The 27,913-nt window shown below is 39.0% G+C and overlaps 1 protein-coding gene across 1 annotated transcript in view; it reads left to right on the plus strand.

Annotated features, from left to right (window-relative positions):
• PTCH1 (patched 1) overlaps positions 1-24,446 on the plus strand; it is a 76,650-nt gene extending 52,204 nt beyond the window's left edge. The window contains exons 16-24 of the mRNA XM_036742272.1: positions 4,219-4,361; positions 7,060-7,243; positions 8,653-8,933; positions 10,817-10,954; positions 15,737-15,879; positions 19,376-19,475; positions 20,344-20,598; positions 23,086-23,617; positions 24,367-24,446. Of these exons, the coding sequence (XP_036598167.1) occupies positions 4,219-4,361; positions 7,060-7,243; positions 8,653-8,933; positions 10,817-10,954; positions 15,737-15,879; positions 19,376-19,475; positions 20,344-20,598; positions 23,086-23,616 (1,775 nt within the window). The 3' untranslated portion in view covers position 23,617; positions 24,367-24,446. The remainder of the gene's footprint in view (positions 1-4,218; positions 4,362-7,059; positions 7,244-8,652; positions 8,934-10,816; positions 10,955-15,736; positions 15,880-19,375; positions 19,476-20,343; positions 20,599-23,085; positions 23,618-24,366) is intronic.
• The last annotated feature ends 3,467 nt before the right edge of the window (positions 24,447-27,913 follow it).

Raw genomic sequence — 27,913 nt, forward strand, 5'->3', positions numbered from 1 at the left:
GTTGGTTGCTTTAGGAAGATCGTGGTTTTACTGCATCAAGCAATACCTAATAGAGTGGCTTGAAAAAATTAATGACATTTCTGCACTGACTCACTCTCAAGTTGTAGTTGATGGATTTTGAAGAACCTGGCTCTTTGAGCATCATGATTTAAAATTAACTACCTTTACCATTCTCTCACTTATATTTAATCAAATCCTACATTATTTTGCTACAATGTCCATAGAAATATCTTTTTATGTTAGAAACTGGAAAAATAAATGAATGCTATTGGCCTGTTGAGATAATCTAAATTTTCTCTTGACTTTTAATAGATTGAGTGTTGTGGTGAGTGATTCCTAGAACACTTGTGAGTTTACACACACACACACACACACACACACACACACACACACGAGTGCAAAAGAGGCTAACAAATTAGGATAATTTTCAGGATCATTCAAATAAAAATACTTATATTGATACATCAAGATAATTATGAAAACACTACATATTGGCTTGTTATTCGGATAATTGTAGTAATTCTCTGCTTTCTACTTGGCATATGTGGACTCACACTAAGTAAGCCTTTTGGGATATCTTCTCCTCTAGAAATACTTAGTTTTTACATAATAAAGAAACCAACAAATTTTGGGGTTTTTAAATTATTCCTTTTCCTCTGAGTTTTAAATTAAATAACATGTTAGGCTAATTGCATTTTGTGTGGCAGGAATAATAACTCCATTACACTCTCTGGCCTTGATCTATTTAATTCCATTTTATTTTAGGGGAAGGTGCCTAGGAGGAGTCTGACTTTGAGCTCATTTTCAAACATATTCATGAGATTAACTTTAATTTATTTCCTGAGTTTGTTTTCATTTTTGTGCAGTAGTTTTGAAAACAGTGGATTTGGAGTTATCAGTAGAAAGAAACCCAAGCAGTTGAAGAATGCCCTGGTTTTAAATTTTTTTTTCTCCCGTTGACCAAAAGACATGCAAATAACTTGCCACAAAGGACAAAGAGATCTGCTGTGCAAAGCCAGTTGGTATCTCAAGAGAGGAGGGTTATTGTAGAATTTATTTCAGTGTCTTTAGTCTTTCAGTAGGAAGTTCAGTATGCCATGCTAATGGAGAGCTTGGGAAGAGGGCAGAAATGCATTGTCTGACTGGAGGCAGTAGATAGGGTTAAAACCTCTTTAGAGAGTATTGTAAATTATTTCTCTTTTCTTCCTTTAAAGACTTAAAGAAGCCCTGAAGTTTGTGTTCAAACTCTTCAGAGTCTATGAAAACCTCATGTGTTATAATCATTTTTGGTAGTAAATGTAATTCGTAGCACTCAACATTTAGACCAAATCAGATTTTTTTTCCCACACTCCCAAGACATAGCAAGCCCTGAAATTACATGCCTAACTCCAATGATGGTGGGGTTTGGTAAGGGCCACTGTACATAAGATGACCAGATACCATGGTCATTGGCCACCTAGTTATTTTCAGGCCTGTTACGTGGTTGATTTGGTCATTGAAAATTTACTCTGAGGAAGCAATTATCCATGAATCAGCCTTCCATCAAAGCATTGTGTGTGGTTTTTAGCCATGTGACTCTCATTGACTTTTAATGGAGTTGTCATTGAAACTATTATGCATTTCCTCACATTGGTTTTCAATTACTTTTTAGTCATTTTAACTGATAAAAATATAGAGTAGAAACACCAAAATTATTTTATTACACAATTTGCAAAATGCATACTGGTACAAAATTAAATCTGGGATACATACATAAATAAGTCCATGTTGACTTTATGCTACAAATGTGATAATTCATATTTCATGCCAAATTTGGCAAGTACAAGCTACATTAATATTAGATATCACAGCTCTAGAAAAGTTTAGCCATTGGAGTTATAGCTAGTCAAGAAACGTTTTTATACATGACGTTTTTGCCGTGACATGTTTTACAAAGACAAGTTTTCAGGCTCGAATTTTCACATCGGGCTTTCTTTTCACTCAGGAACACAAAAGTGTTCATTGAGGGAAAACCCCATCTCTTGTAATACCTCTTATAGTATATGTTGTTATGTCATCTCATCACTACCTGACTTTCTTCTAAGTCAATCAGAAATTATTGAGAGTATTTTTCATGGCTCAGTGGTACCCACTGAGTAGCCAAGTTCTAAAGCCTTCTTAGGCTGTTATTTTATTACCTCTGTTCCACATCATGCCATTTGGTATCTGAGTGAAGAGAGTCTTAGCGTACCACTTTGGAAAGAAAGTGAAAGGGTTAAAGCAAAGCCGATTCAAGTAATAAAGTCATGAAAATTCTTATTGTGGTGAGGAAAACACAAGGGTATGTTTTGTTGTTTATTTAAAGAAAAAAAGGCTTTAGGCAATAAAACAACATCTGTTCAGTACTTCATGTTGGGTGCATGCTTTTCCAACTTAAAAGTGACTGTTCCTCAGCGGTCTCTTCTCTCTCTCTCCTTTCCCTTACCCTGAATAACTGTCTGCCTCTCCCCCCACACGCACCCTGAATAATAAGGGCTTTCTTTCACCAACAAGACCACACATACCAGATACCCAAATTGCTCATATAAAAACAATTCCCAAAGCAATTACATAGAAGGTATCTAAGTGGGGTCTTCACTGCTCTCCAGGGAAGGAAGAAATCTTTTATTTTTTTTTCTTTTTTTCCAACACCAAGGATATGCCTATTCTGGAAAATCCTGGCCAAACACACCCCATTTTGTATGAGTTGTGAAATGAAATACAATTTAGGTTCACACTGTCTACAACAAAAAGCATTTATCCCCTCTTAGTGGCTACATTCAACCAGAAATATGCTGCTTTTGTTCAAAAGGTGCGTGTGTGTGCGCGCGCACGCGTGTGTGCGTGTGTGCGTGCGTGCGTGCATGCGTGTGTGTGTGTGTGTGTGTGTGTGTGTGTCTGAGTCTGAGAGAGAGAGGTCTACTTGGGAGGTGACTTTGAAGGGAGAGGGGGGAAGGGAAAGGGAGGAAGAGGTGGTACTAGTGAAGAGTTTGGAAGTGCCAGTGATCACTCAAACCCTAGGGCTGTGTCACAGGGGGCCATGTTTTCTCTTCCAACACTTCTATCTCTTTACAGCTGTAGCTAAACGATCAGATCTGTAATGATGGTTTTGATTATGGAAGCTCAGTGCAGCTGTGTGCGAGGTGGGTTGGTGGGCTCCCTCCCACCCCCACCCCCCAAGTGCTCTCTTTCCTTGGACATGCGGTTTGTCATCTGTTCTCACAGAGCTTTCTTGTATTGATGGGGCTGTGGCTTCCTGTTCTAAATCTGATCCAAATTTTGAGCTGTGAGGTATTTCCCCTCCACCCACACCCCTATTCCTTCCCTCCCCTTCCTACATACACACAGATACACATGCCTGTTGTCATGCGCCCGAGCACGCAAGTACACACAAACACACACACACATACACGCACACACATACGCAACCCTTTTAAGGGTGGCAAAGAGGAAAATAACAGTTGAGAGTGAATAGGTGTTGGCTGTGATCTTTACATATGCTGGCAGTAGATCCCGCAGCTTATATTAGCTACACAAGTCGAACAGATGGAACAAATTGACAAAATCGTGTTCACTCACGCTGTGCTCAAGAAGCGGCTGAGTTGCTGTTTGAAGTTGGAAGCTTGAGTCTGTTTTTTTCTCCCCTTTCGGTGGAATTTCTGGTTATATGAAAGAACCTGTAGCTCAGCACCTGACAGTAGCTAAGAGAGTTAATGTGCATGGTGCATCTCTTCTTTTGGGGGTGCTTTTTCCTTCAGTCAATGTGGTCTGCCAATTTTTTGTGCGGTAGGGAGCTGGGAACAGGTTAAGGTGAGAGCTGAAAGGAGGAAGAAGAGGAAAATGTGTGTGTGCGCATGTGTGGGCACACATGTGTACAGACACATGTGCACATGTATGTGCTTATTTGGTGTACAATTAAAATAAAGTGCTAAACTTAAACAGATGTTAACAAGTGATATTTTTTTGTTCCTCCCAAGGTGTTTGTGGCTTTCAAACTCAAATGTACTCAATTATATTCAGATGAATTCTAATTCATTCACAAAAATGATATCCTTATGAATGGCATCAAGTAGAAGTTAGAATGAACATTCAGTATTTTTGTAAAGTATTCAGTATTTTTTTTTTATTTTTTGAAACAAATGCTAGTTTCGTTTTGGTTAGAATTTTAAGATGCCATGCTTGTCTACCTTCTTTCTCTAGGACTACAGGATGCATTTGACAGTGATTGGGAAAGTGGCAAGATCATGCAGAATAATTATAAAAATGGTTCAGATGATGGGGTGCTGGCGTACAAACTCCTGGTGCAAACTGGCAGCCGAGATAAGCCCATTGACATCAGCCAGGTAGGTTCTTGTGGTGCAATGGAAGGAGAGATCAGTTTGGATCAAAACACCTGGATTCAAATCCTGCTTCAGTCACTTAACCACCCATTTGAGTTTGGAGAGATCATTTAATCTCTCTGGACTTCATTTTCATTTTCACTGTCTAGAAATGAGGGGATTAGACTCACAGGCTCCTAAATTCTCTTCCAGCTCTAAATCTGGGATGTTATGTACATTGAGTGAAATGCCCTAGGAAGGATAGTTGTGTGTATTTTAAGAGTCTTTGGGGGGTCAGTAAAGAAATTGAAAAACTTGTCATTGTCACACTGCAGATCTGTCAGGGGCTTCTAGTCCAACCTATAACTGAACGGGAATCCCCCCTACAGTATATCAAACAGCCTCTACTTGAAGAACTCTAGTGTTGAGAAACCTGCTGTCTCTCAAGGCAGCCCACTGCAGTTAGTTCTAATTGTTGGGAAAATTTTCCTCACACCAAGTCTAATTTGCTTCTTCGCAACTTTTATCCGTCGCTTCTAGTCTTGCCAGTCATTTTTATTATTTCACCCCTTTGTGTCAATCTGGCCCAAGGAGTGAAGATAAGTCACTCTATCATGAATGAATCCCAAGGAAAGGCAGACCTGGAATATGAGGGGCCAAAAAGAATGAGTCAGTCCCTTTTCCATGTGAAGAGAGATAAACTAGCATCCAGGAATGACATACTGTGATCCAGGGGAATGAACCACAGGCCTTAGGAATTGAAGGTGGAGGGAGTTTTCTGTACCTCTGAAATCACAATCCATTCCCTATCCTATCTTCCTCTGTCAAATGGGAATAGTAACATTTGCCCTATCTCTCAAGGTCATCGTAAGGATAATATACAGGGGCCCTTTGAAAAGTCAAAGGCACTAAGTGAATATAAATGGTGGTTGACTTCTGGTCCTTGTGTGTTGTGATGCTTTCTTTTATTTTTCTTGCGATCTAAATCTGAAAAGTAGGTTGATTTGAAAGAGAATCTGAAGGAAAGGGGGGGAGGGGAGAGAAATTAAAAAGTGTTTAGTTGAGGACTTGAAGGAATGAGCATTTTCATTATTTGGCCCCTTTGTGTCACTCTGGCCCAAAGAGTGAAGATAAGTTGAATCATGAATGAATCGCAAGGAAAGGCAGAATGTGAGTGGGCAAGCTGTCCACCGCAAAGTGCTATGAGTCCCTTTTATGTGGTAACTGTTATCCCACTGCAAAGGCAGCTTATTTTCCTGACACTTGGATCATAGAACACAATTTTCTGTTTGTTGAGGTGTGTAACTTTATCTGAGATCTCTTTTCATTTCAAAGAAAAGTACCTTTATAAGATTTCCATGAGGCCTTATAGACTGCTCTTCCTTCCTATGTATTTAACTTGCTTTCTTTGCCTTCAGGCAGAAAGTAGCAATGCTGATGATCTCTGTTTATTGTCTCTTTTTTTCTTTTTTCCCCTTTTTTTGCTTATATTAAAGGTAACTGACTGTGTATATTATGCGAAGTTATTATGGCATGTGGAACATAGTGCTTTATGGTGACTGGCAGCGTGCTGTCAGGCTTGACAAGACTTTGAGCAGAGATATCTGGATAAGGGATTTAAAGGGAGGGCTGTATTATAGGGAGATGTTCTAGTAGCAAGGTTTGGTTTTATGTACCAGGTACGCCATGGAACCAATGTCATTGGACCAAACCTCCTGATATAATTTCCTGTGCCTAGGAGAGAGAAAAGTGTACTGCATCCATAGAGGCTGGGAGCTGGAGTGCACAATCTTAAAGACAGATTGAAGACATACAGTTGTTGCATATCCTGGGGATTAATTGAATCCAGATCCTTGGATTCTAGTTCCCCCTGGCTCGCTCTCTCTCTCTCTCTCTCTCCCCTTTTCTTTGTCTCTCTTTTCTCTCACTCTTTCTCTTTTAACTGTTGTCACTTTTGTTTTTCATTTCATTAAAAGGACCTAGAGCTGGAGTCAGGCCAGAATTTAAGATAAAACAAACAAACCAAAAACCCAAAATGATTTTCATCTAAGGGAAGTCCATAAGTCAGACTTTGGTTGGAGAATGTTCAGCCTTCTATAAGTTAAATCTGGAATATCTAGTCTCCCAGAAATAAGCTTACCCACAGTCAACAGATTACTGCAGCGCTCTTCTACTTTCTTGGCGTTGGGCATTTTCTGAATACACAGGTCATAGGAGGCAAGTGTTAGCAAAATTTATACAGATGTTGTTTTATTTTTATAGCTCTCCTCCATTTACTGGGTGGCATTTCCTTCAGTGTTAACAACAGAGGTTAACTGCACACAGACGTGTATAGGGATTCTTGCCAGGTTTTTTTTTCCTCCTTTAAATATGTTTTTCCAGCTTGGTCATTTTTCCCCTTGGCTGCAGACAGTCTTTTAGCATTCAGGTTTAATTGGTTCAGTTTATTCTAGAACCATCTGCAGAGTTATATGTGTGTTGTAAACAATCTTTACATATTATGATATACTTTTTAAAAAAAGAAAGAAAGAAATCAAATGTGTTCCAGCAAAATTTTCTGCACTTTTAAACAGTGGGCATTCTATGCTTGGTTGTGAATGCTGGTGTAAATCTTGGTTCTATTCTCTCTAGGAATGAACATATTTATCCTTTTTTTTTTTACCATTAAGACTTTGAAAGCCAAACCCAATTCTGAAAGGCTTCTGTTTCTCCCATTTTGCAGTTGACCAAACAGCGTCTGGTGGATGCAGATGGCATCATTAACCCAAATGCTTTCTATATCTACCTGACGGCTTGGGTCAGTAATGACCCGGTTGCATATGCTGCCTCTCAGGCCAACATTCGACCTCACCGTCCTGAATGGGTCCATGACAAAGCAGACTACATGCCAGACACCAGGCTGAGAAGTGAGTAACACTTTATTTAATTGTCTTAAAGTTTATATAGGTATTTAGCCTTTTCTTCCAGGCCCAGTGACTTTCTGGATCAGTTGAAACTGTACAGGTCTCAGAGTTGTAAACAGAACAATATGTTTCTCTTACTTTAAAGCTTGGGAGACAAATGCAGATGTATAATGGAACCTAGAATTGTGCTGAGGCCAGGTTCTATCACTTTGAGAAATTAGAGTATATAATCTTACTTTAGTTTGAACTCCGAAACTTGCATTTGTCTTTTCTCTTCAGTGCTCCTTGTTCATTGCACAAAATAAAAGCAGCCTACAGATTGAATGATATTCTGCCTCTGCAAAATTTTGTCATTGGAAATTACACGCTTACTCTAACCTTGTCAACTTTGGTATGGAAGAATTGTTGCCAATTTGCCAAGTTAGGTCATTTCCATAAGCCACCAAAAACCTGTGTTTTGTCAGAGTTGTTTATACCAATACAAAGAGGTTTGTTTATACAAAAATTTTCTTTTATAATAACCTCAAAAACCCCGATTTTAAAGGTGATCCTATATGGTGTAGTTCACATTTACCCTGAAGTTACTGAGAGACCTATACTCTGGTTGCTGGATTGGAGGAGCAAAGAGTGGGAGACAGGGAGATTGGTTCTCTTGCAAATGTGATTGGATAGCAAGCCAGTTGTGTTTGACTGTATCAGAACCATACAGCCTTGTGGCAGTCAGCCAAGTCTTGTCTTAATGAAAATTTATAGTTGAGATTATAATAGGGCAGATCATGTTTAGCAAGTCAACTGAATGACCCTGAAGGGTCTGGAACACACAACGGCAGAAACTAAATGCTTATTGTGCAAGGATTTTTTTTTCTGTTGCCATAGACTTAGCATTACATTAAAAAAGAAGCATGGAAGATGTAAGTTTCTTAGATAACTAAAAGCTAAAGTCCCACATTTTTTCAGTGGGGCATCATTTTAATGTTATATAGTTCTAGGAAATGATTGAATGGAACTAGGTTTGAACTGAATATTTTCACCCAAGTGATGATTTAGCAAACATTTTGCCTCATAATCAATTCACAGATTGTTTGGAACTTTTACAAAGAATGTTCATTCCTGAAAAATAAAATTCTGAGGTTTGGACATCGGTGTAATTTAGTCTTCCTCAGTAATAGTGTCCAAATGAATTTGTGGATCCTGTTTTCTATAAAATACAATTTTTTTTACCATTATAGAGATTTTTTTGGCACAAAATTATCTATAATGCTTTCCCCTCTTGTAAATCACATGCCAAAAATGTGAATTTGTCACATTTTTCAAGCTCAATCGTACCGTATTTATTTTTGCTTAAATATTTCAAAAATCACTCCTCTCACCAGTGACCATTCCTTTACCTGTTACTATGTCTTTCTCTCTAGTCCCCCCAGCAGAGCCTATCGAATATGCTCAGTTTCCTTTCTACCTCAATGGGTTACGTGACACTTCAGACTTTGTAGAAGCTATTGAGAAAGTGAGAACAATTTGCAATAATTACACGAGCCTGGGAGTCTCCAGCTACCCAAATGGATACCCATTTCTTTTCTGGGAGCAGTACATCGGCCTTCGGCACTGGCTTCTCTTGTCCATTAGTGTGGTCTTGGCCTGCACGTTTCTGGTGTGCGCAGTCTTCCTTCTGAACCCCTGGACGGCAGGGATCATTGTAAGTTTATTATAAGGGTCTTTGTTGAAGTCAAATTCCTTTCAGCATAGCTCTTGCTGCAGTCGGAAAGGTTTTGTTTATGTCTGGGCCTCTGGTGGAGTGTGCACATTGCATCATCCGTGATATATTTATTCTACTTGAGGCAGTAAGGTTCATGGTAAAGGTACAGCTTTAAGAGCTTTCATCTTATGGACCTACTAATATGACTTTAAAATATCCTTATAAAGATAGGAGAGCACACAGTACTAACCATGAACATTTATTTAAAAAACACAAAAATGTAAGTTTAAAATTCTGGTTTTTAATCTAAAAATTTGCTCTCACAAAATAATTTTCCATGTTTCAATAAACACAATTCTGTATTTGCTATTTCTACCTTTTAGAGGAGAATTAGACTAGCTAGGATATCAGTATGTGGAAAGAAAAGATGTTTTATTTTTGCCTCTAAACAAAAGGAATGGTAAAATAATATAAATTATATAACCTATTAATTCTTCCATTCTGCAAAGTATACTTCAGGATGTGAAGTAAACTTTAATGTGTAACTGAATAATGGCATGTCCATGTTTAAATTTCATGACTGTTGAAGAGTTTATAAAGTACCCAAAATAGAGAAACATACAACAGTTACTGGTTTCCACTACCATAAGTCTATACAACAGGTATGGGAAAAGGTAAATGTTTAGTCTAGAATAGTTTTCATAGTTCTTAATCAAACAATTTATATTGTCCATCTTTCATTAGCTTATAAAAAACTTTGATTGTACTAACCCTCCCTCCCCTCCTCTGCTACCCCCCCGTCCATCCATAGAAAAAAGAAGAAAATGTCCTTCATCTCTTCCACTTGTAAAAAAAATAGATTTTGTCCCCTATCCCCTTACACTTGCCCAAGAAACTCCTAATTCTAATCCACTGGGAAGTTTTGCCCCATATTTCCCTATAGATTTTTTTTCAAAGAAGATAGAAGCAAAAAGTGAAAGGTTTTCCTTAGATTTAACTGTTTGCTTTGTATACTTCTAGTCTCTCCGAGTTTTTTCAAAATCAAGAGGCCCTCTGTAACCCGATACTCATCAACTGATTATAGCATCCACTTTCTTCCAGCTTTTAAACTTACTCCCAAGTCATCTTCACTTAGTCCATAGACTTCCCAAATCAAAAATAAAATCACTTTTACTTCAGAGTGTTTTGTTTCCTTTCCCATCCTCTTGCTATTAGAAACTGAGTAAAGACCCTTCATTACCCCCCAAAAAAACCCTTCCCCAAACTTGTAAAGTTCCAGTTTTCTAACAGATAGGATCAAGGCAGAATTATGTATTACTATTTAATTATTAAGTCTAATTGATAGGGAACTGGTGTTCAATCTGACAAGTTACTTGTGGTAGGAGAATTTCGATTGAAGGCTTCTGGTTGTGTAGGTTGGAGAAATCTAAAAAAAAAATTGGCTAGAACACCAAATACTTGCACATCCTCCAATCCCCTTGCAAATATTAAGAAGTCAGTATTTGCCCGTATCATTGAGAAGCATGAGATATCTTTCAGAAGCAGGAATTCAAAATTTGTTGACCGAATTTAGAGGAAATCTGTTCCTTTGGTTCAGTTAGAGCACAGAAACTCATAGAGTCATAGCTGGATCTAGAACAACACCCTCATTTTTAAAAAAAATGAGAAATGTGACCCAAAGAAATTAAGCTACCTGCCTAAAGTAGTTTTGGGGCAGGGATTTGAACCCCAGTCTTTCTGACCTAGTTCTTTTTCCATTTTTTTTATCTTGAGCTCCATTAAGATCATATTATCCCCACCATGATCTGTTGCCTTTCACAGTAAAAGAGCAGTGTGTTTAAACATAGTATGCTACACCGTTAACCATCTATGCTTTCTTAAAGGTGATGGTCCTGGCGCTAATGACAGTGGAGCTTTTTGGCATGATGGGCCTGATTGGAATCAAGCTGAGTGCTGTCCCCGTGGTTATCTTGATTGCCTCTGTCGGCATCGGGGTGGAATTTACTGTCCATGTTGCCTTGGTAAGTAAAATGAACAGACTGGGTCTGTTTGTTAAGCAGTAATGGCAGCACAGCGGCCAAGAGGGCTGGACTTGGAAGGCTGATTTTTAAAATCCCAATTCAGACATTTGCTAACAGTGGGCAATTCACATCGTCTCTTTCCAGCCTCAGTTTCCTTATCTATAAAGTGCAGATCATAACAGCACCCACTTCACAGGGTTGCGAGGGTCAAATGAAAGGACATCTTTGCAAACTTTAAAATGCTACGTCAATGCTAGTTGTTGTTGCTATCATTATCCTAAGATGGATGGGACGGTGGATAAAATGCTGGACCAGGAGTCAGAAAGACCTGAGTTCAAGTGTGACCTCAGATGTTTACAATCTGTGAGACCCTGGGCAAGTCACTAAACCTCTTTCTGCCTCGAGAGTTTCTGAAAAATGGGGATAATAGCATCATCTGCCTCCCAGGATTGTTGTGAAGCTCGAATGAGACAATATCTGTAAAGCACTTCACAAACCTTCGAGTGCCATATTATTGTAGTTGGCTATCGGTCTTATTGGATTGGTGCCATCATTCCTACCAACAGAAGCTTTTTGTCTTTAGCTCTAGCTCTTCGTCTCTAAAAAAAGGCTAAAAAATATCTTTCAGCGTGAGAGAAAATGTCCTGTAGTCATGCTACAAAACTGAATAGTAACAAGTCTTTCTTCCCTTTGAGGAAGAAGACAGAGGTAGAAACGGTGAAAATAAATAGGAATTGGCAACAACATGAACTACACTTTTGGCCTACTGGTTAAAAAAATTTCGCGAGATGTATTTAAATAGACATAAAGGAGTACTGTTTTACACTGGACACCTATCTCATGCCTAGTGTTTTATAGCATCACTATAAGCATTGAACTTACCGACCTATTTCTTAGAATAAGTGTATGTAGTTTTCATTGTGTGTGTGTGTGTGTATTTTTTTTATGAGTAATCAATGAACACGAATTTCTTAAAAGTCTCCCCTATGCCTGACTGGGTTCTGGAGGCTGGGAACACAAAAGACAAAAATGAAACAGTCTCTTCCCTCAAGAAGCTTAGATTCAGTAGGAGAAACAGCATGTACATGCCAAAAAAATCAAGAATTCAATTTAACCAAGCATTTGTCAAGCACCTACCACTATGTGAAAGCCACTGTCCTAGGTGCTAGAGAGTCAAGGAAGAGATAGGATAAAATGGTGGTTTGAGTTGTTTAGCAAAAAAAAAAAAAAGAAGAAGAAGAAGACCGTTCCAAGGCATTGTGCTTATAACAAGGCTGATGTAGTCACATATGGTCCCAGTAGGCACTTGGTAAAATCACCAGGGTAATGATCCCTGGATAGACAAGCCAAGAACCATATCCCAGACTTACACATACTCCTTTTTCTACCCAAACCTTTTCCCTCACCAATCCAGAAATTCATTCAGACTTAGAGATAAGGAGCCAATATTGTAGTTCGGGGTGATTTTTTTTCCTTTTCTTTTTCATCTCTTGAGGAGTAGTGCAACTGTTAACATCCCTGAAGGAAGCTCAAGCTCAGAAGGCATTCCTTCATATAAGAGGGAAAAGAAGGCTCTAAATAAACATGTTAAAAGAATAAATTAATGAGTGAGTGTGCAAATGATTAAAGAAGTAATGTTTGGAGCTACATTAACTGCTTTTACTACTGGGAAAACCTAGGATCTGGCCTAAAGTTGTGAAGGGTCACATAACCGTATTTAGTGGTTAATGTTTCCTTATTTTATTTACTTCTGTCAAACTTGCAGCATTTTCTTTACATTTTGCATAGCTAATTCTCTTCAGGTGCAACCACGTGGCATATATATTTTTATGCACATGCTTTACTTGTTTCATGGCTCTTTCACTGCAAAATACTCTCACTTTTGTTTAATTTTTTTAGTTTTGATAATTCACCGGAACTGCCCTCCAAGATCTGTGATGATGTAAATCTAAGAGTGCAATGGCCTCCTTTGGAATTAATCTCAGTGATTGTAGGCCTGCTTCTCATCTCCTCCTAGCCTTCCTAGACCAACCTTACTTTTGAAGGGGGCAGAGCTTCAGAGGAGGAGAAAGAGATGTGGCTGTAAGAAAGGGACAAATGGAAAGATTTGTACTAGTAAACACATTCCATCACTCAGTGGTCACAAGTTTTATGTTTTAGAAGAAACCCTGTAGTTCCCGCCCCCCCCCATTACTACAGTTCTTTTAGTGGAGCTTTCAAAACAAAGTGTAAGTGTTATTTCACTAAGTAGAACAATGTGTGAGAGGGGTTTCTCTTGGGAGGGGAGGTGTGTGACAAGTTCAAAAAACAAAGGAAGAAACAACTACAAATAGGACCTGGACTTATTGGCCTCCAACTTAGAAAACTCATAATATTTTGGTGAACATTTTGGTGAAAACCAGTTAAGAATCTGCAAGTCCATTTGCAACCCAACGCAAATTAAAACCTCTTTTTCTGAGCTGGAATTGAAAACAAAAGCCTCCAAGAAGAGATTTTACAATGGAAATACTTAGACCTTAAACTCGAGTGGTGCTGCTGGTTCATGCATTCGCTATATAGTATGAACATAAATGACCAAATGAGTGTTGTATAAACAAAGTAGGGAATGCCTGCAGTGTTGATACAAGATTTAATTACTTTCATTTAAAGAGTTTCATGATGCACTTGTGAGCTAGCTTTACGCAGTCACCAGTGACCCCTTTACTGTTTATAGTTTAGTTTCTAAAAATCAACAGTGCCCCCATTGTATCAGAGATATTCTTTAAATACACTTTCATGTCCTGCTTGTGTTAGCGCATTGAAAGCAGCCTGGAGAGATAGCGGAAGACAGTTTCCAAAAGTTTCCAACTCTTCTTCCATTAAAGACTTTAAGAAAATGTTAAGCAGCCCCCAGTCTGCTGTGATTTAATGGGATCTAGTCCATAAATGGAAAAGATAAGTTTGATGTTCCTTAAAGATCCTTGTGCCCTAAGTAATCTTCAGAGTACAGATGTGACATGGAACCTTGGAACTTGTATGCCAAGAAAACTAGATTAGTAACATCCCCAACCACTGTATTATAACTAAAACTAGATTCAGCTTAGAAATAACACCCTTTATGACAAAAAGTGTGTAAGTAACTGCTTCTGGATTTATTTGCTTAGCTGTTAAGTAGGAATAAGACTAAGGATACCAATTTGAAGAACTAAGGTTCCTCGATTTTTAAGAGTGTAACGGCACCGAAAAAGTTTGAAAACGGCTGCTGTCTGTCATCACAAAAAACTTACCCTTTTTTTGAGCCAGTGAATTCATTGCTAGTATTTCATCCCAGACACATCATTTCTTCTCTGAAAGTAAGATCCATCTGTACCAAAAATATTTACAATAGCCCCAAAATGGAAATAACATACTATATGTCCACTAATTGGAGAACAAACTGAATAAAATATGGCATATCCACGCAGCACCATAAAAACACGAAACATATGAAGAAAGATGGAAAGATCCATATGAGGTGATGCCATATAGTCAGCAGAAACATAATTGTATACAGATTGATTTTAACTGTTTTTTTTTTTAAAAGATCCTCGGACGACAAAAAAGAAGGCATGAAAACAGGGCCAAGGGTAGTGAGACTTGATTCAGGCCTAGATGGAGATACAAAACAGAACTGCTTTATTTGCTTATTTCTTCATTCAAGGTTCTGCCTTGTTAAAAGTTGGGGAAATAGCATATAACTTTACCCCTTTTGGTTGATAGTTATTCAGTTTCTAATTGTGTTTTGTGTGTGTGTGTGTGTGTGTGTGTGTGTGTGAGAGAGAGAGAGAGAGAGAGAGAGAGAGACGGAGAGAGAGAGAGAGAGAGAGAGAGACGGAGAGAGAGAGAGAGAGAGAGAGAGAGACGTATTTTTAAAATCTCTATACCAAGGGCTAGCAACATCTTAAAAAAAAGTATACCAAGTTTTTGACCCCCTCTTATTTTCTGGCTCCTCTGGACAATAACTCACAAACAGGGAGGAAGTGTTTCTTAACCAACTATTCTGGCTAGTTTAGTGCTTTTTCATTGGGAGAGGGAGTAGTGGGGGGAGAAAGAAGAAATTAGTTTTAAAATGTTCCTAAACTGTGCTCTCACACCAGCACTCCCACACATGAACCTACATAAAGTTTCCATTTAATGCCAAGAGAGTGCTGGGTACAGGAGAGGTAAATACAGACATAGAAGTATAACCACATTTTTGTATACGAAGATCTTAATTTACAAATGTGCAAAGCCCTAATTGTGTTTATATAGCAACTTGGGAATGTCAGTATTACACATGCATTAGATTTGACAGGGTAAAAAAATCATTTTACCTTTCTACAGTTCTCAGCAAGGATCTCTACCATGATGCCAGCTGGGAGAATTAACCAAAATACTGTATTTTTCATACCTGATATATTTCAAAGTCAATGGAATGTTTCAAAGAGGAAACAAAGTTTCTTGGCTGTTGTTTTCTTTGGGGTTTTAATTTTATTGGGTTTTTAATGTTTTTGTTTCTCATGTCGTGGTAAATGCACTTAATTTATGGTCCATTTTCACCAAAAATTCCCATTGATATCAGTGTGTACTATCTCCAGCATCAGGACCTTTTGCTTTAGGCCTAGGGTCTAATGAAGCTACTTTAGAGAGCTGAACCATTCTGGAGAAGCAAATTACAGGGGCAAAACTTTGAACCCTGTAGGATGAAGTTGAGAGTTTTTCTGTGTTAAACTTGGCAGTTTAATGTTTAGGGTTTTTTGGTTTTTTCTTTTTATCATTTTACAGGCCTTCCTGACTGCCATTGGAGATAAGAATCGAAGGGCTGTGCTTGCGTTGGAACATATGTTTGCCCCAGTTCTAGATGGGGCAGTGTCCACTCTGCTAGGGGTGCTGATGCTCGCAGGATCTGAGTTTGATTTCATTGTCAGGTAAGCATTTGGATGCACATCAGTAGGGGGTGTGTTGGTGTATTCATGTGCATGTACACGCTTATTTGAACAGGCTCTTACAAATTACAAATTTCTATAACAGTTATATTATTTACTCATTTTATCCTAATTATGTCGTATCAAAAATTTCTTTGCTAGCGCAGTGCTTCCTTTCTACTTTGAGAAATACATAGATTTTAGAATCACATCTTGTGGAATTCACAGAACATTTAGAAGGTCAAATGAAAGGGAATGTATATAAGCTTCTTCGGATAGCCAGGAGGCCTATATAAATGTGTGTTGTTCAAATAGAATGGGTCTCAATGTCGCCACTGCTATCAGTCAAACTTAGTTACCATAAAGTATTATCAAAAGAACCCACAGCTTGGTGCTTAGACTTAACAAGTGTGACCATTAGTGGAAACGATCAGTTATATGCATTTACATATATGTTTCATATTAGGCAAGAAATGATAGGTAGGGTAGTGTGGTGGATAAAGGACCAACCTCAGGGTCAAGAAAACCTGAGTTTCAGCCCTACAACTTACGCATCGGTCAGCAGGTACTTCATAAGCACCACCTATGTCCTAGACACAGAGGATTCAAATAGAAGCAATGAGACAACTAGTTTTTGGTCTGTGGGCAAATCACTTAACATGCCAGTGAACCAGGCAATTCCCTAAGACCCTTTATACATTATAGATGAGTCAACCCATTAGCATAGGTGGAAGAAGCTTTTACCCTGGGAGTGCTACACGCTGGGGGGAACAGAAATCACTGTCTAGGAGGAATAAAGATTGTAGGAAAAGAAAGAGATGGCAGTATACCTCAGAGACTCTGAATTTGATTGTCATTTGATGGTCTCCAAAACACCACATATCTGCAAATATCTGAAATCGTCACCCTCTTTTCCTTACATATCTAAGATGGTTTTGCCCAGATCGAGTACACATCTAAATCCTGTTGAGAGTTGAGAAGCATTAACATAGAACTTGATATAAAATTTGGAAAGCCAAGTCTTAAGACTCTTCTTCTCAGAACTAAAGGCAAGCTGTTTCTGGTGAATTTAATTAAGACTGTGTGACCTTTTGAAAATAATTTGGAGGTGGAGTGAAATGGATTTTTTCCTAGTCTCTAAACAACATGGGCATTTCTGCAAAATGGCTTATCTTAGAAGCAACACTGATTCTTTGTGGAGGCATTAGACCTAAACTAATTAATGAATAATTAGAGAATATCCTAGAATTGAGATTGTGGTAGAGCAGGACCAAATCCACAACAAATTTTTTTTAATGGGCTGTTCAGACAGCCTTAAGCTTGGAGGGATGATCTAAATAGGCCTTCAATGGTTTTTTTTTTTTGTTCTTGTTGATGGTCATTTTAGAGAAAAACTAGGGAGTTTTATCTGAAATTTTGGCCCCACTTCTTTTTTGAGGGTTTAGGGAAATGGTGCCCTAAACCATTTGAGTAGATTGTTTTTTAAGTAAAATATTGGGGCATCTCATAACCTCATGAGGTTTCTACCTGAAGTGGAATCTCCTTGCCCTGTGTATTTTTATTATTGGGTTTAATTGTATGATAATGGATTGTGGTATTCCTTATAATCTCATTTGTTGACAATCTATTCAGTGATCAACTTGCCACTTTCTAATAGAAATTTGACATTCAGAAGTTCCATGGTCTCAATTTGGCTTTCATTACTCCTTTGACCTCTTATTTTGTAGAATTTTTGTTTCTCATTTTCAGGTCTGAATAGCCATATATAAAACAAATATTTAACAATTTCTAGATTATATCTACTTTCTCTCCGGGGAGCCTTAAATGGTCTCAAAAGGAGTCTAGCACTAATCATTCTGCTTTGGTGGGGGAAGGGCACCAAGAGGTTAAATAGTGATTTTACCTCTTCTCACACAGTATAGTAAAGGAACAGAATCTTGGAGGTAAGAATTCCAGATCTCTGATCCAGTGCTTGACAGACCACTCCCTTCCAGAGATATCAGGGTTCCTGTTTCAGGGACTCAGGGGAACTCCAGGCTTCCAGAAATGGATGGATTAGCCTGATAAAGTCCTCACTGAAGTTGAATAAATGCACAGACGTTGTATACACTAAGCAGTCAGAAATATAATCAGCCTGTTTATTCTTCTCTTAGACAGATGAGATGCAAATGTTCTAATGCCTGTTGTTGATATATGTCCCAGTCTAAAGTTCTAGCAGTTTACATTAGTGGAAGACATTGATTCGTTCCTTTTTACTAATGTAGCTTAAACATTCCAAGTGTTTACACTACTGAGGTATTTGCATTTTTATAGGAACTCTTTATTTTTTTTAATCTAACATGAAAACATATATAGACATGGTAAAGCTCAGAGCCTGTTCAGTTTTATGATCAGGAGAGCCATTAACAGATAAATATCTTGCCCCCTTCTTCTCCATGACACCCTAACCCCGTCCCCCTCCAGCCCACTTCCATCAAAATTGCCCTATTCTGAGCCCTAGAAATCATTAGTTACAAAAATGCACCCTCGAGTTTAGTCTGAACTCTCCAGCTGTGCCGAATACCAGCTCATGAGACTTTCCTTTTACTGACAGGTTTACCTTGGTATTCATGAAGGATCCCAGACCTTAGCCCTCAATGGTGGGAAAGGACAGCCACTTGTGCACTCTCCTCTTCTTCCATAATGCTTCAGCCTTTATGTTTGAATTGGCTGATGCAAAACAAGAGTATTCAGAGATGCTAAATTGTTCAACAAAAGATTAGCCTGCAATGCAGCTCTGCTATTGTGGAGTGCTCTGATTCAGTACAATGCTAGAGCTCACCATAGAATGGGCAGCATTTTCTTTGCAGAAAGCTGGTTCCTGTGTTCTAAAAAGGTTGCAGTTTGAGCTATTTGGTAAAACTGGAACTCACAGAATTCTAGGCAGAAAGTTGTGACTAATGAACGGCAAGGGAAAGCCTTACCTGCTACACTAGAGATTTAATTAGAGATTCTGCTATAAGATGCAGAAGCATTTCACAGTGGATTAGCTGCTGGGAGAAGGAGGCTTCTTTTCCTCCTGGGCTAAATTGTTTAAATTCTACACCCTTCACTTCATTTGTTTGCTTCTGCTGGGTTTTCACTAATGGGGGCCCCTTTTCATTGTATTTGTGCTTTCAATCTGTTCAGCCATTCAGTTCACATTCCATATTTCTGTGTTTGTGTAACACATTCATAAATAACATTACATGCCATGAGATTTCAGCAAATTAACAAACTAATGTTTTTCTTTTCTTCCTGTTACCAACTAACACTTGGGTTTGTGGAATATAGCCCTCAAAAGTTCTTAAGGTAAAAAAAAATCTTCCACTAAATCTGAGCTGTATTTTTATCTTGCTTTTTTGTAATGGTATGGCTTCCCCATTTCATTGAAAAACATATTAAAAGATTTTCTGTGTTGTGAAGGAATTTTTTCTGTATTTGTCATTGTACATTTCTCTTTCCCTCTTTTATCTTCTAGGTATTTCTTTGCAGTTCTGGCAATCTTAACAATCCTGGGTGTTCTGAATGGATTGGTATTACTTCCGGTACTTTTGTCATTCTTTGGACCCTATCCTGAGGTCAGTAATTATACTTAGCATAGTGTACGATTCATTGACTGACAATGTTATTTTTTCCTGGTGTCACTCTTAATTTAGATACTTTATCTACATTTGTTGGTGATTTGCTTTTTAAAAAAGCATTTCTGTAATTGTGACTTTTTTGTTCTCAGTGGCATACAAAGGATGCCTTAGAATGTTGTGGGTTTGCTTTTAAACCTCCTCACTGACGATTTAAATCTCACTGACCAGGATATGCTAATATGGTTCAGATAAACTTATAGACTGGTTTGGTCTGAATTACAGTTAAAAGTAGAAGTCATGCCTTTTAGATCTATTTAGAAGTAAAGGCGCAAGTTTTTTGTCCCACCTGAATTTAGAGAGTTCACAGTCTAGCCTTATTTCTCATCAATCTGCTTCGATAGATGATAGATACATAGATAGGATAGATAGACAGACAGACAGACAGACAGATGCATACATACATACATAGATGGGGGAGAGAGAGGTAGTGAGGTGGTAGTAGTAGTCTAGGAGAATGTAGGCTACTTGGGACAGGACATGTTTTCTTTTTTGCCTTTGAATCCCAAATATCTAACATAGTGCCTGACACATAGTAGGTACTTAATTAATGTAAGTTCAATTAAAGTGACTTGAATCCTTATAGTTCTCGTAGTAGTGGAACAGTAGAAACTTGTTTCAAAGCAAGGGCCATTGGGGAAGGAAGGGACACCTGAACACATTTTTTATGTACGGTGGTTCAGACAGAAAATGTCTTTAAGTGTCACTTGCTATTTTCTTGTCATTTTGCAAGCACTTATTCACTTATTGAGTGACTGCTGGAAGGATGATAAAGTGTCTTATGCTATATTTTTAATCCCTTTCCTAGGTTACTCCAGCTAATGGGTTAAATCGACTACCCACTCCCTCCCCTGAGCCACCCCCTAGCATTGTCAGGTTTGCAGTGCCCCCAAGACACACAAACAATGGATCTGATTCCTCTGACTCAGAGTACAGTTCTCAGACAACAGTGTCCGGCATCAGTGAAGAGCTTTATCAGTACGAGACTCAGCAAAGTTCATGTGCCCCAGCTCACCAAGTAATAGTGGAAGCCACAGAAAACCCTGTCTTTGCCAGATCCACTGTAAGTACCCCAAAATATACTAAATGTTAAGTAAGGGGAGGGAGGAAAGGGTTGAAAGGCAGACTCCCTCACACCAAAACAAAATATGAAAAAGCAGTTGTTATACACGTTTTACATATGACAGTATATTGGGTAGTATACAAAGAGAATTGTAGACAGTAGTTACTTTATATGTCTGCTGTGAGCTTTAATTCTAGGACACAGGTCATCTAAAAAATCAATACAAGTCATAAACCACACAGAAACACATGAATAAAAACATCAGGTATCCCTTTGGTGTATGTATAGTTGGTGGTAGTGTTGGCTAGTGGAAAGACTCCTAGACTATGGAGAAGACATAGTTGAGCAGCTAGGTGGTGCAGTGGATAGAGCACCAGCCCTGGAGTCAGGAAGACCTGAATTCAAATCCAGCCTCAGACACTTACTGGCTGTGTGACCCTAGGCAAGTCACCTAACCCCAATTGCCTGGGGGGCAAAAAAGGAGAAGGTCCTGTATGTACTGCTTGATGTGTGGCCTTAAGAGAGCCAGGACAGTATCCTTAACTTTTAGAAAAGGTTCTGGATTTATAGTTGAAGGACCTGGATTCAAACCCTGACTTTGCTACCTAATCCTGGGAGGCCTTGGAAAAGTCACTCAGCATCCCCAAGTCTCCCTCAGCTTCCTCATTTTTAAAACTGGCGATAATAATAATACCTCCACTACCTTCTTCTCAAGGCTTTTGTTTTGTTTTCAATGAGGAAAGTCCTTTGTAAACTGTAAAGCGCTTCATAAAAGTTAGCCACTAATATTACTGGAGTTTACAAAGTGCTTTCACAAAAACTATCTCATTTTACACTCAAAGCATCTTCCCTTGTGAAGAAGTAGGTAGAGCAAAACTCATTCTTCCTATTTTACAGTTGAGGAAATGGGGGTTTTGACAAGTGAAGCCAGTTTCCCCAAAGTTCCACAGCTGTGCAGCAGACCTCGCACTCAGACCTGGGTTTCCTGACTCCAAAATCCAGTGTTCATTTCCCCACACTCTATTGTCTTCTAAGCCAAATATATTTTAGCAATAAATTCATATTTACATTAAGGGTAAGGATAAATAGAAAATTCCGATAAGATGCACAGGGGTGAATGAAGTGGGGGGAGGGAGATTATATGTATAGGATCAGGGGCAGTGAATGTTTTGGTTTTGCTGACTTGGTTATTTTTTTCCTTCTTTATTCTTTGTTACAAAAGATGGTTTCCTGGTTCAGGGAGAGGCAAGGGAGTTTTTTGGAATTGAAGGGGATGTAAAAACAAAAAAATCGATGAAACGTTTCTAAATAGCAAAATTAATTGCATAGGGAGAAGGTGTTGTGGTGGAATTTTGCAGCTCTGAAGTAACATCCATAACTTTCAGAACGATGCACTTTGTCATCAGTATTCTTTGCTCTTTCTGTTGAAACCCTTAATTTGCCCTTAATGTGAAGGCTTTTAAAGTTCATAAGGGTCCCCGGGAGTAGAGAATCTCTAATACTACTAAGCCTTGAGCACAGATACATGGGCTATTTTGTTCTCCATGTTTGGCAATTTAGGCAAAAAACAGAAAACAATTTAAAAACTACCATCTGGGAAACAGCTTTGAGGGAAGGAGCAAAATAAAGATTGTGTGTTTCTGTTCCTCCTTCCTTTATCCTTGCTCTCCAGGCTCTCTGGAAGAAGCGTGGAGCTCAACTCCCAACAAACTATGTCAGCCTTTGAGCCTCCAAGCTATTCTAAATCGATGATTCCTGCAAGTTTCTTCAAATGTGGGTACTCCCCGGGCTGGACTGACCAACCTTTCCCATGTAAAAGGGAGAAACCAAGCAAATAAAAAACATTCCTTCTCTTGCCCCCCCCCATAATAATGCCTATTGAGCTGTAATGAGAACGTGTTTTTGTTCATGGGGGCCTAAAATTAGGGACAGGTTGAACCGTATTTGTAATTGGTGATGGTTCTTTGATGGATGTGTCTCCTGTACCACTTGAGTCTTTTTTATGGAGACTTAGAAACCAGGCTGCTACCAGTTGACATCCTACACTTGGGCCCAAGGATCTATTGCCAAAAGTCCCAGAAGGTAGCCATCCACTCGAGAGGCAGAGCTCCATGTCCACCCAGGTTGAAAAGGGTGGGTAGTAGATCGAGGGAGGTAGGCAGCAGGAATACTTTCCAGCCATAGCCCTGTATTTCTAGGTAAGAGCCCTTTTTCCTGCCAGCAGTGTTTGAGACAAGAGTAGCTTGGGAATGGGACCAAAGTAAAATTCTCAAGCGTCACAGTCTGTGAACTCACACAAGAACGAAGCTTATAGCCTTCACTTTGTGTTCCTGGCCTTAATCACCAGATTTTCCTGGATTCCTTAAGTGCGTTGGAAGCTATACAGGGGTAACGAATAAGAGCTGTAAGCTACAGGCCTCTAAGTTAGCAATGCATTCATCCTCTGGGTTGGACCTATTTTAACCAGGTCTTGCCCTCCCTCTGCAGGTGGTTCAGGCAGAGCCAAGACGTCATCATCCGTCAAGCCCAAGACAACAACAGCTCCACTTGGATGCTGGACCCCATCAACCTGGGCACCAGGGCCAGCAGCCACAGCGGGACTCCAGGGAAGGACTGCGACCACCCCCTTACAGGCCGCGAAGGAACGCTTTTGAAATTTCTACTGAAGGGCATTCTGGACCTAGCAATAGAGACCGAATGGGCCACCGAGGAGCCCGTTTTCATAATCCTCGGAACCCAGCATTCACTGCCATGGGCACTTCTGTGCCAGGATATTGCCAACCTATCACTACTGTGACCGCTTCCGCTTCAGTGACAGTGGCCGTGCACCCTCCCCCTGTGCATGGCCGGAACCCTTGGGGAGGAAGCTGCCCATCCCATGAAACTGACCATGGGGTGTTTGAGGACCCCCATGTGCCTTTTAATGTAAGATGTGAGAGGAGAAACTCTAAAATAGAAGTCATAGAGCTGCAAGATGTTGAGTGTGAAGAGAGGGCAAGGGGAGACAGCTCCAACTAAGGTATGTTGACTTGCGGGTGGTTTTAATTTTTGGTTTGGGAGTTTCATGCGTCAACTGATGGACTTCAGCGTAAAAGACAGAAAGGAATTTTTCTTTGAAATTCCTTTATTCTGTTCTCTAAGATGGGGGCAGTGTACTAAAATTTCCTAAGCTAAACTTTGGTTTCGCATCATCCATTGTGTTCCTAGGAAAGTTCAGTGTTGTTATGAAAATTGAATGGGATAATTTGTTAAAAGCTGTTTGTAAACTTTAAAGCACTGTGTAAATGTCAGCTTGCTTCGATCCCAGTTCTGATCATTTTTTGCCAGTACACCAAAATGCCCCTTGTGCCTCAGACTTTCTCCTTTTATCTTCCTTTGACACCTTGGGTGATAAGATTTATAGTTGACATGGATCTCAGAGATCACGTAGCCCAGGAGCAGAGAACCTGCAGGTTCCCCACCCCTGATCTAGCTCAACCTGTTCATCTTACAGATGAGGAAACTGAGGCCCAAAGCAGAGAAATGGCTTGCCCGAGATCCCATAGGTAGTAAAAACAAAAAAAAAGCAGAGCTACTGGGCATTGGAACCCAGGCTTCCCGATTCCAAATCATGTTTTCTTTTCGTTGAGCACATCATATTGCCCCCTTACACCAACTGAATGGCTTCCAAATTGGGATTTCCCCCTCTCCATTATTAACTTTGTGGATTCATTTTTTAAAAATCTTTACATTTTATTCACTTTTTGCCTTGTTTTCTCTCTTTTTAAGGATAAGAAAAGCTGAAGCAAAGAGGCCAAAGATGGGGAACCCCCCTCTTTCCAGAACTGCTTGAAGAGAACTGCTTGGAGTTATGGAAAAGGATGTGCTGCGTCAGGATGACAGTTCACTGTTACTGTAACCTATTGTATTATTTTGTGAAATATTTCTATAAATATTTAAAAGGTGTACACATATGTAATATACAAAGGAACAATGTAATTAGCATAATCTGGAGTTTCTCAGCTCCTGCTAATAGAGCAGAGATGGCCCTTTGGGTGCTCTCTGCTCATTTTGTATATTGACCTCTGTGCCACAAATGAAACTTAATTTACTCTTAAATTTCAGCATTATGTTGCTGCTGCTTAAATATTGTATAATTTACTTGTATAATTCTATGCAAATATTGCTTATGTAATAGGATTATTTTGTAAAGGTATTTGTTTAAAATATTTTTAATTTGCATATCACAACCCTGTGGTAGTATGAAATGTTACTGTTAACTTTCAAACACGCTATGCGTGATAATTTTTGTTTTAATGAGCAGATATGAAGAAAAGTCTTGGTGGCTTCTCTAGGGTTAGTTGTGTTCAGTTCTCTTTGTTTTTGCAATGTGTGTAAACTGTGTGTAGTGTGTGTGTGTGTGTGTGTTTGTTTTCTTCATGTACTGTAGCAGTTTTCTCTTTTTTTTTTTTTTTTTTACTGTATTATAACCCTTAGTGGGCTTATTAATCCAACCATGCTGGAAGAGTCAGGATTTCTTTATTGCTAAGCCCTGGTGGCAAATGCACTAGCTTTAACAGCAGGACCCACCAGTGGCCACATCTTTAAATAGTAGAGGGGAAGCTATGTTCCCTCTAGATCATATTATCTCCTAAGACCAATGGCTGTCTTCCCCCCCTCGGCAGCCAGGTAAATGTTACTCCGCATGGATAGTGATTACTGAAATTGGATCATGGCGTACCTCCCTGTATACTGATAACTTCTTTTGACCCTTGAAATGACATTAAGAAATTGAATAACGTAACGTGCCTGACAGTGAACCACAGCTGGGTCTAGAGAACAGCATGGGGAGGATTGATACCGTATACCTCATGCTTTAACTGACAGGATCAGTGTCCCCCATTACAGCTAACACAAAATACCAGATTAAGGAGAGGGTTGGGAGGGTAGTAGGCTTGGAAACGCTACTTGTAAAACCTGTCCTTCAGGGGACTGAGTTCTCTATTATATATAGATAAAATAGCTAGCCATTCTCATTAAGAAGCCAAACTGAGAAGTGATAACGATTTTGCCTAGCCGTACTTCAGCTTCCTACCCTTCTTCCGAATTCAGTGGTCTAATTGGAACTGTTCTCTGGATCTATTTGTATCTTTTTAAGAAATACATAGGAAGTTTCCTACATATGAATGCATGATCAAGGGGGGAAAAACACCACAGCTGCTAGGCTTCAAAAGATTTCTAAGATTCTGTAGCATAATATGCAAATAGGGGGAAAAATTTTTTTAATGATGAGAAACATTTCCTGCAGTACAATTTTTTCTCTGTCTGCTATTTACAGTTCTTCGTGCTGTAATGTTGTCAGAGGAGCAGGAAGCTATGTCATGTGTAATACATAGCTTCCTGCTGAAAGGTGACATATTCAGAACCTGCATTTTTTCAGGGGGTGGGGCAGGGCTCTTTGTGGGGGATCTCTCCAAACCAGGCATTATTTTCAAGAGATCTATTCTCCCAGTGGTTAGAGTATCTCTTCCATTTGGGCCTTTGACTCCCTCATCTCCCATCAAGGGACCAATCTGTGGTCACGGAAGCAGTTCATACCCAACTCTGCCTTTCCTTCAATACCAGTCACTTGTTTACAGATAATTTGCATGGGAATTCAAGGTCAAGGTCCTGACCCCATTCTGGCAGTACCTTAAGCTACTGGTAGGAGTACACTAAGGGTTAATCTCATGACTGCCTACTGTTCCAGCCATCTTACCTAGAAAATCATAGCCAAAAAAAAAAAAAACAAAAAAAATCAGGCCTCCAATTACTACTAGCACTGTAGTGACCTCAGATTTTTTTTTAGAAACTTTGTAACAAAACTGTATGATACTAGTTGGAAGCCACCTGCAGCTGCCAAATGTGTTTGTTAGTGTGTTCAAGGCCCTGATGGCTTCCCACTGTTACTGTTATGGTGCCTATCTGTCAGCCACAGCCCTCTCTCCTTGTCCACTTCCAGCCCACCTCTGCTTGCTATTTTATTTCCTGGATAGAGAAGAGTGAACAGACAAGAGTCCTGAGTTAGGTGTTTTCTTTGAGTTCTCACTGTTTTTGTAACCTCATTGTGTTTCCCTTGCCCCTTCTACACCCTGACATGTTTGGTGTATGAGTGTTTGTGCCGTCTACTGCTTTCTGCAGAGCCTAGAACCTTCTCTCCAATAGTCACATTGGCAAAGGGAGAACTCAGTGGCTGGCAATTATGTGTTTTGTTTGTTTAGATGTTAAAATTTTTTCATCTTTGGTGATATTTATATTTTTGTATCATAAGAATGTTTTCCTACAGTATTTGTCATGCCAGTTTATAACAAAAAAAATGCAGGGATTTTATTTCTATTGGAAACATAATTACAGCTATGTTTTTCTTTTGAATGGAATTTTTATTTGTATAGAGTGCTTACTAATGTTAAATAGGACAGAGTATATAACATTTACATTAAGGACTCATTTGTAGCTTTTAGTGTAAGGAGTTAAAAGAAAAAAATATTCAAACTGGGTCTCATTGTCTGCCTATTCTGGCAGAAATGGGTTTGTGTCATTTCAATTACAAAGATAAAAGTATGCCATATAATTTATTTATATGAAAATTTATTTTTGTAGTGTACATAGTAGTCATCAAGTCTTTTGACAGAAGTATATTTTTAAAGAGTTTATATGTAATGAAACCATAATGTTTTGGAACTTTGCTGAGACATGAGTATGGTGCACACTTTTCATTGTGAAAGGCATTGAGGAAAAGAAAACTTTTAACAGTGTTAAGAGAGTGAGAGTGAATATTCATGCAATTGTGAACTGTTTTAGTTACCGTTTGTGATCTAGTGTGGTTCTCATTTTAAACCTTGAAAGTGGAAATGTACAAACTCTCTAAATATTAATGTTAAAACACTGATAGAAATTCTAACATGAATAAAAATATTATAACTTATTGGTTACGTATTTGTTCATGGAATCCTTTTTTAAAAAAAAAAGATGAGTAAGAAAGGTATTTAATTGTTTGAGCCGATTTCAACATAATTCACAATTCTTTAGCCCTTTCGTTGTTGGGTCATTTCAGTCATGTCCGACTCTTCATTTGGGATTTTTTTGGCAAAGATACTGGAGTGGTTTGCCATTTCCTTCTCCAACTCACTTGACAGATGAGGAACTGTGGAAACATGGCCCATAAAAACCTTAGAAAAGTGAAAGACTTTTTTTCCCCCAGTATGGCATCTAACAAAGGGAAAGAGTCAACACTTCCCCTCCACACACATACCCCACCCTTGGTATTATAAACCGAGGCAGCATGGTGTAGTGGATA

Source organism: Trichosurus vulpecula, chromosome 1 (assembly GCF_011100635.1).
Source record: "Trichosurus vulpecula isolate mTriVul1 chromosome 1, mTriVul1.pri, whole genome shotgun sequence".
Lineage (NCBI taxonomy): Eukaryota > Metazoa > Chordata > Mammalia > Diprotodontia > Phalangeridae > Trichosurus > Trichosurus vulpecula.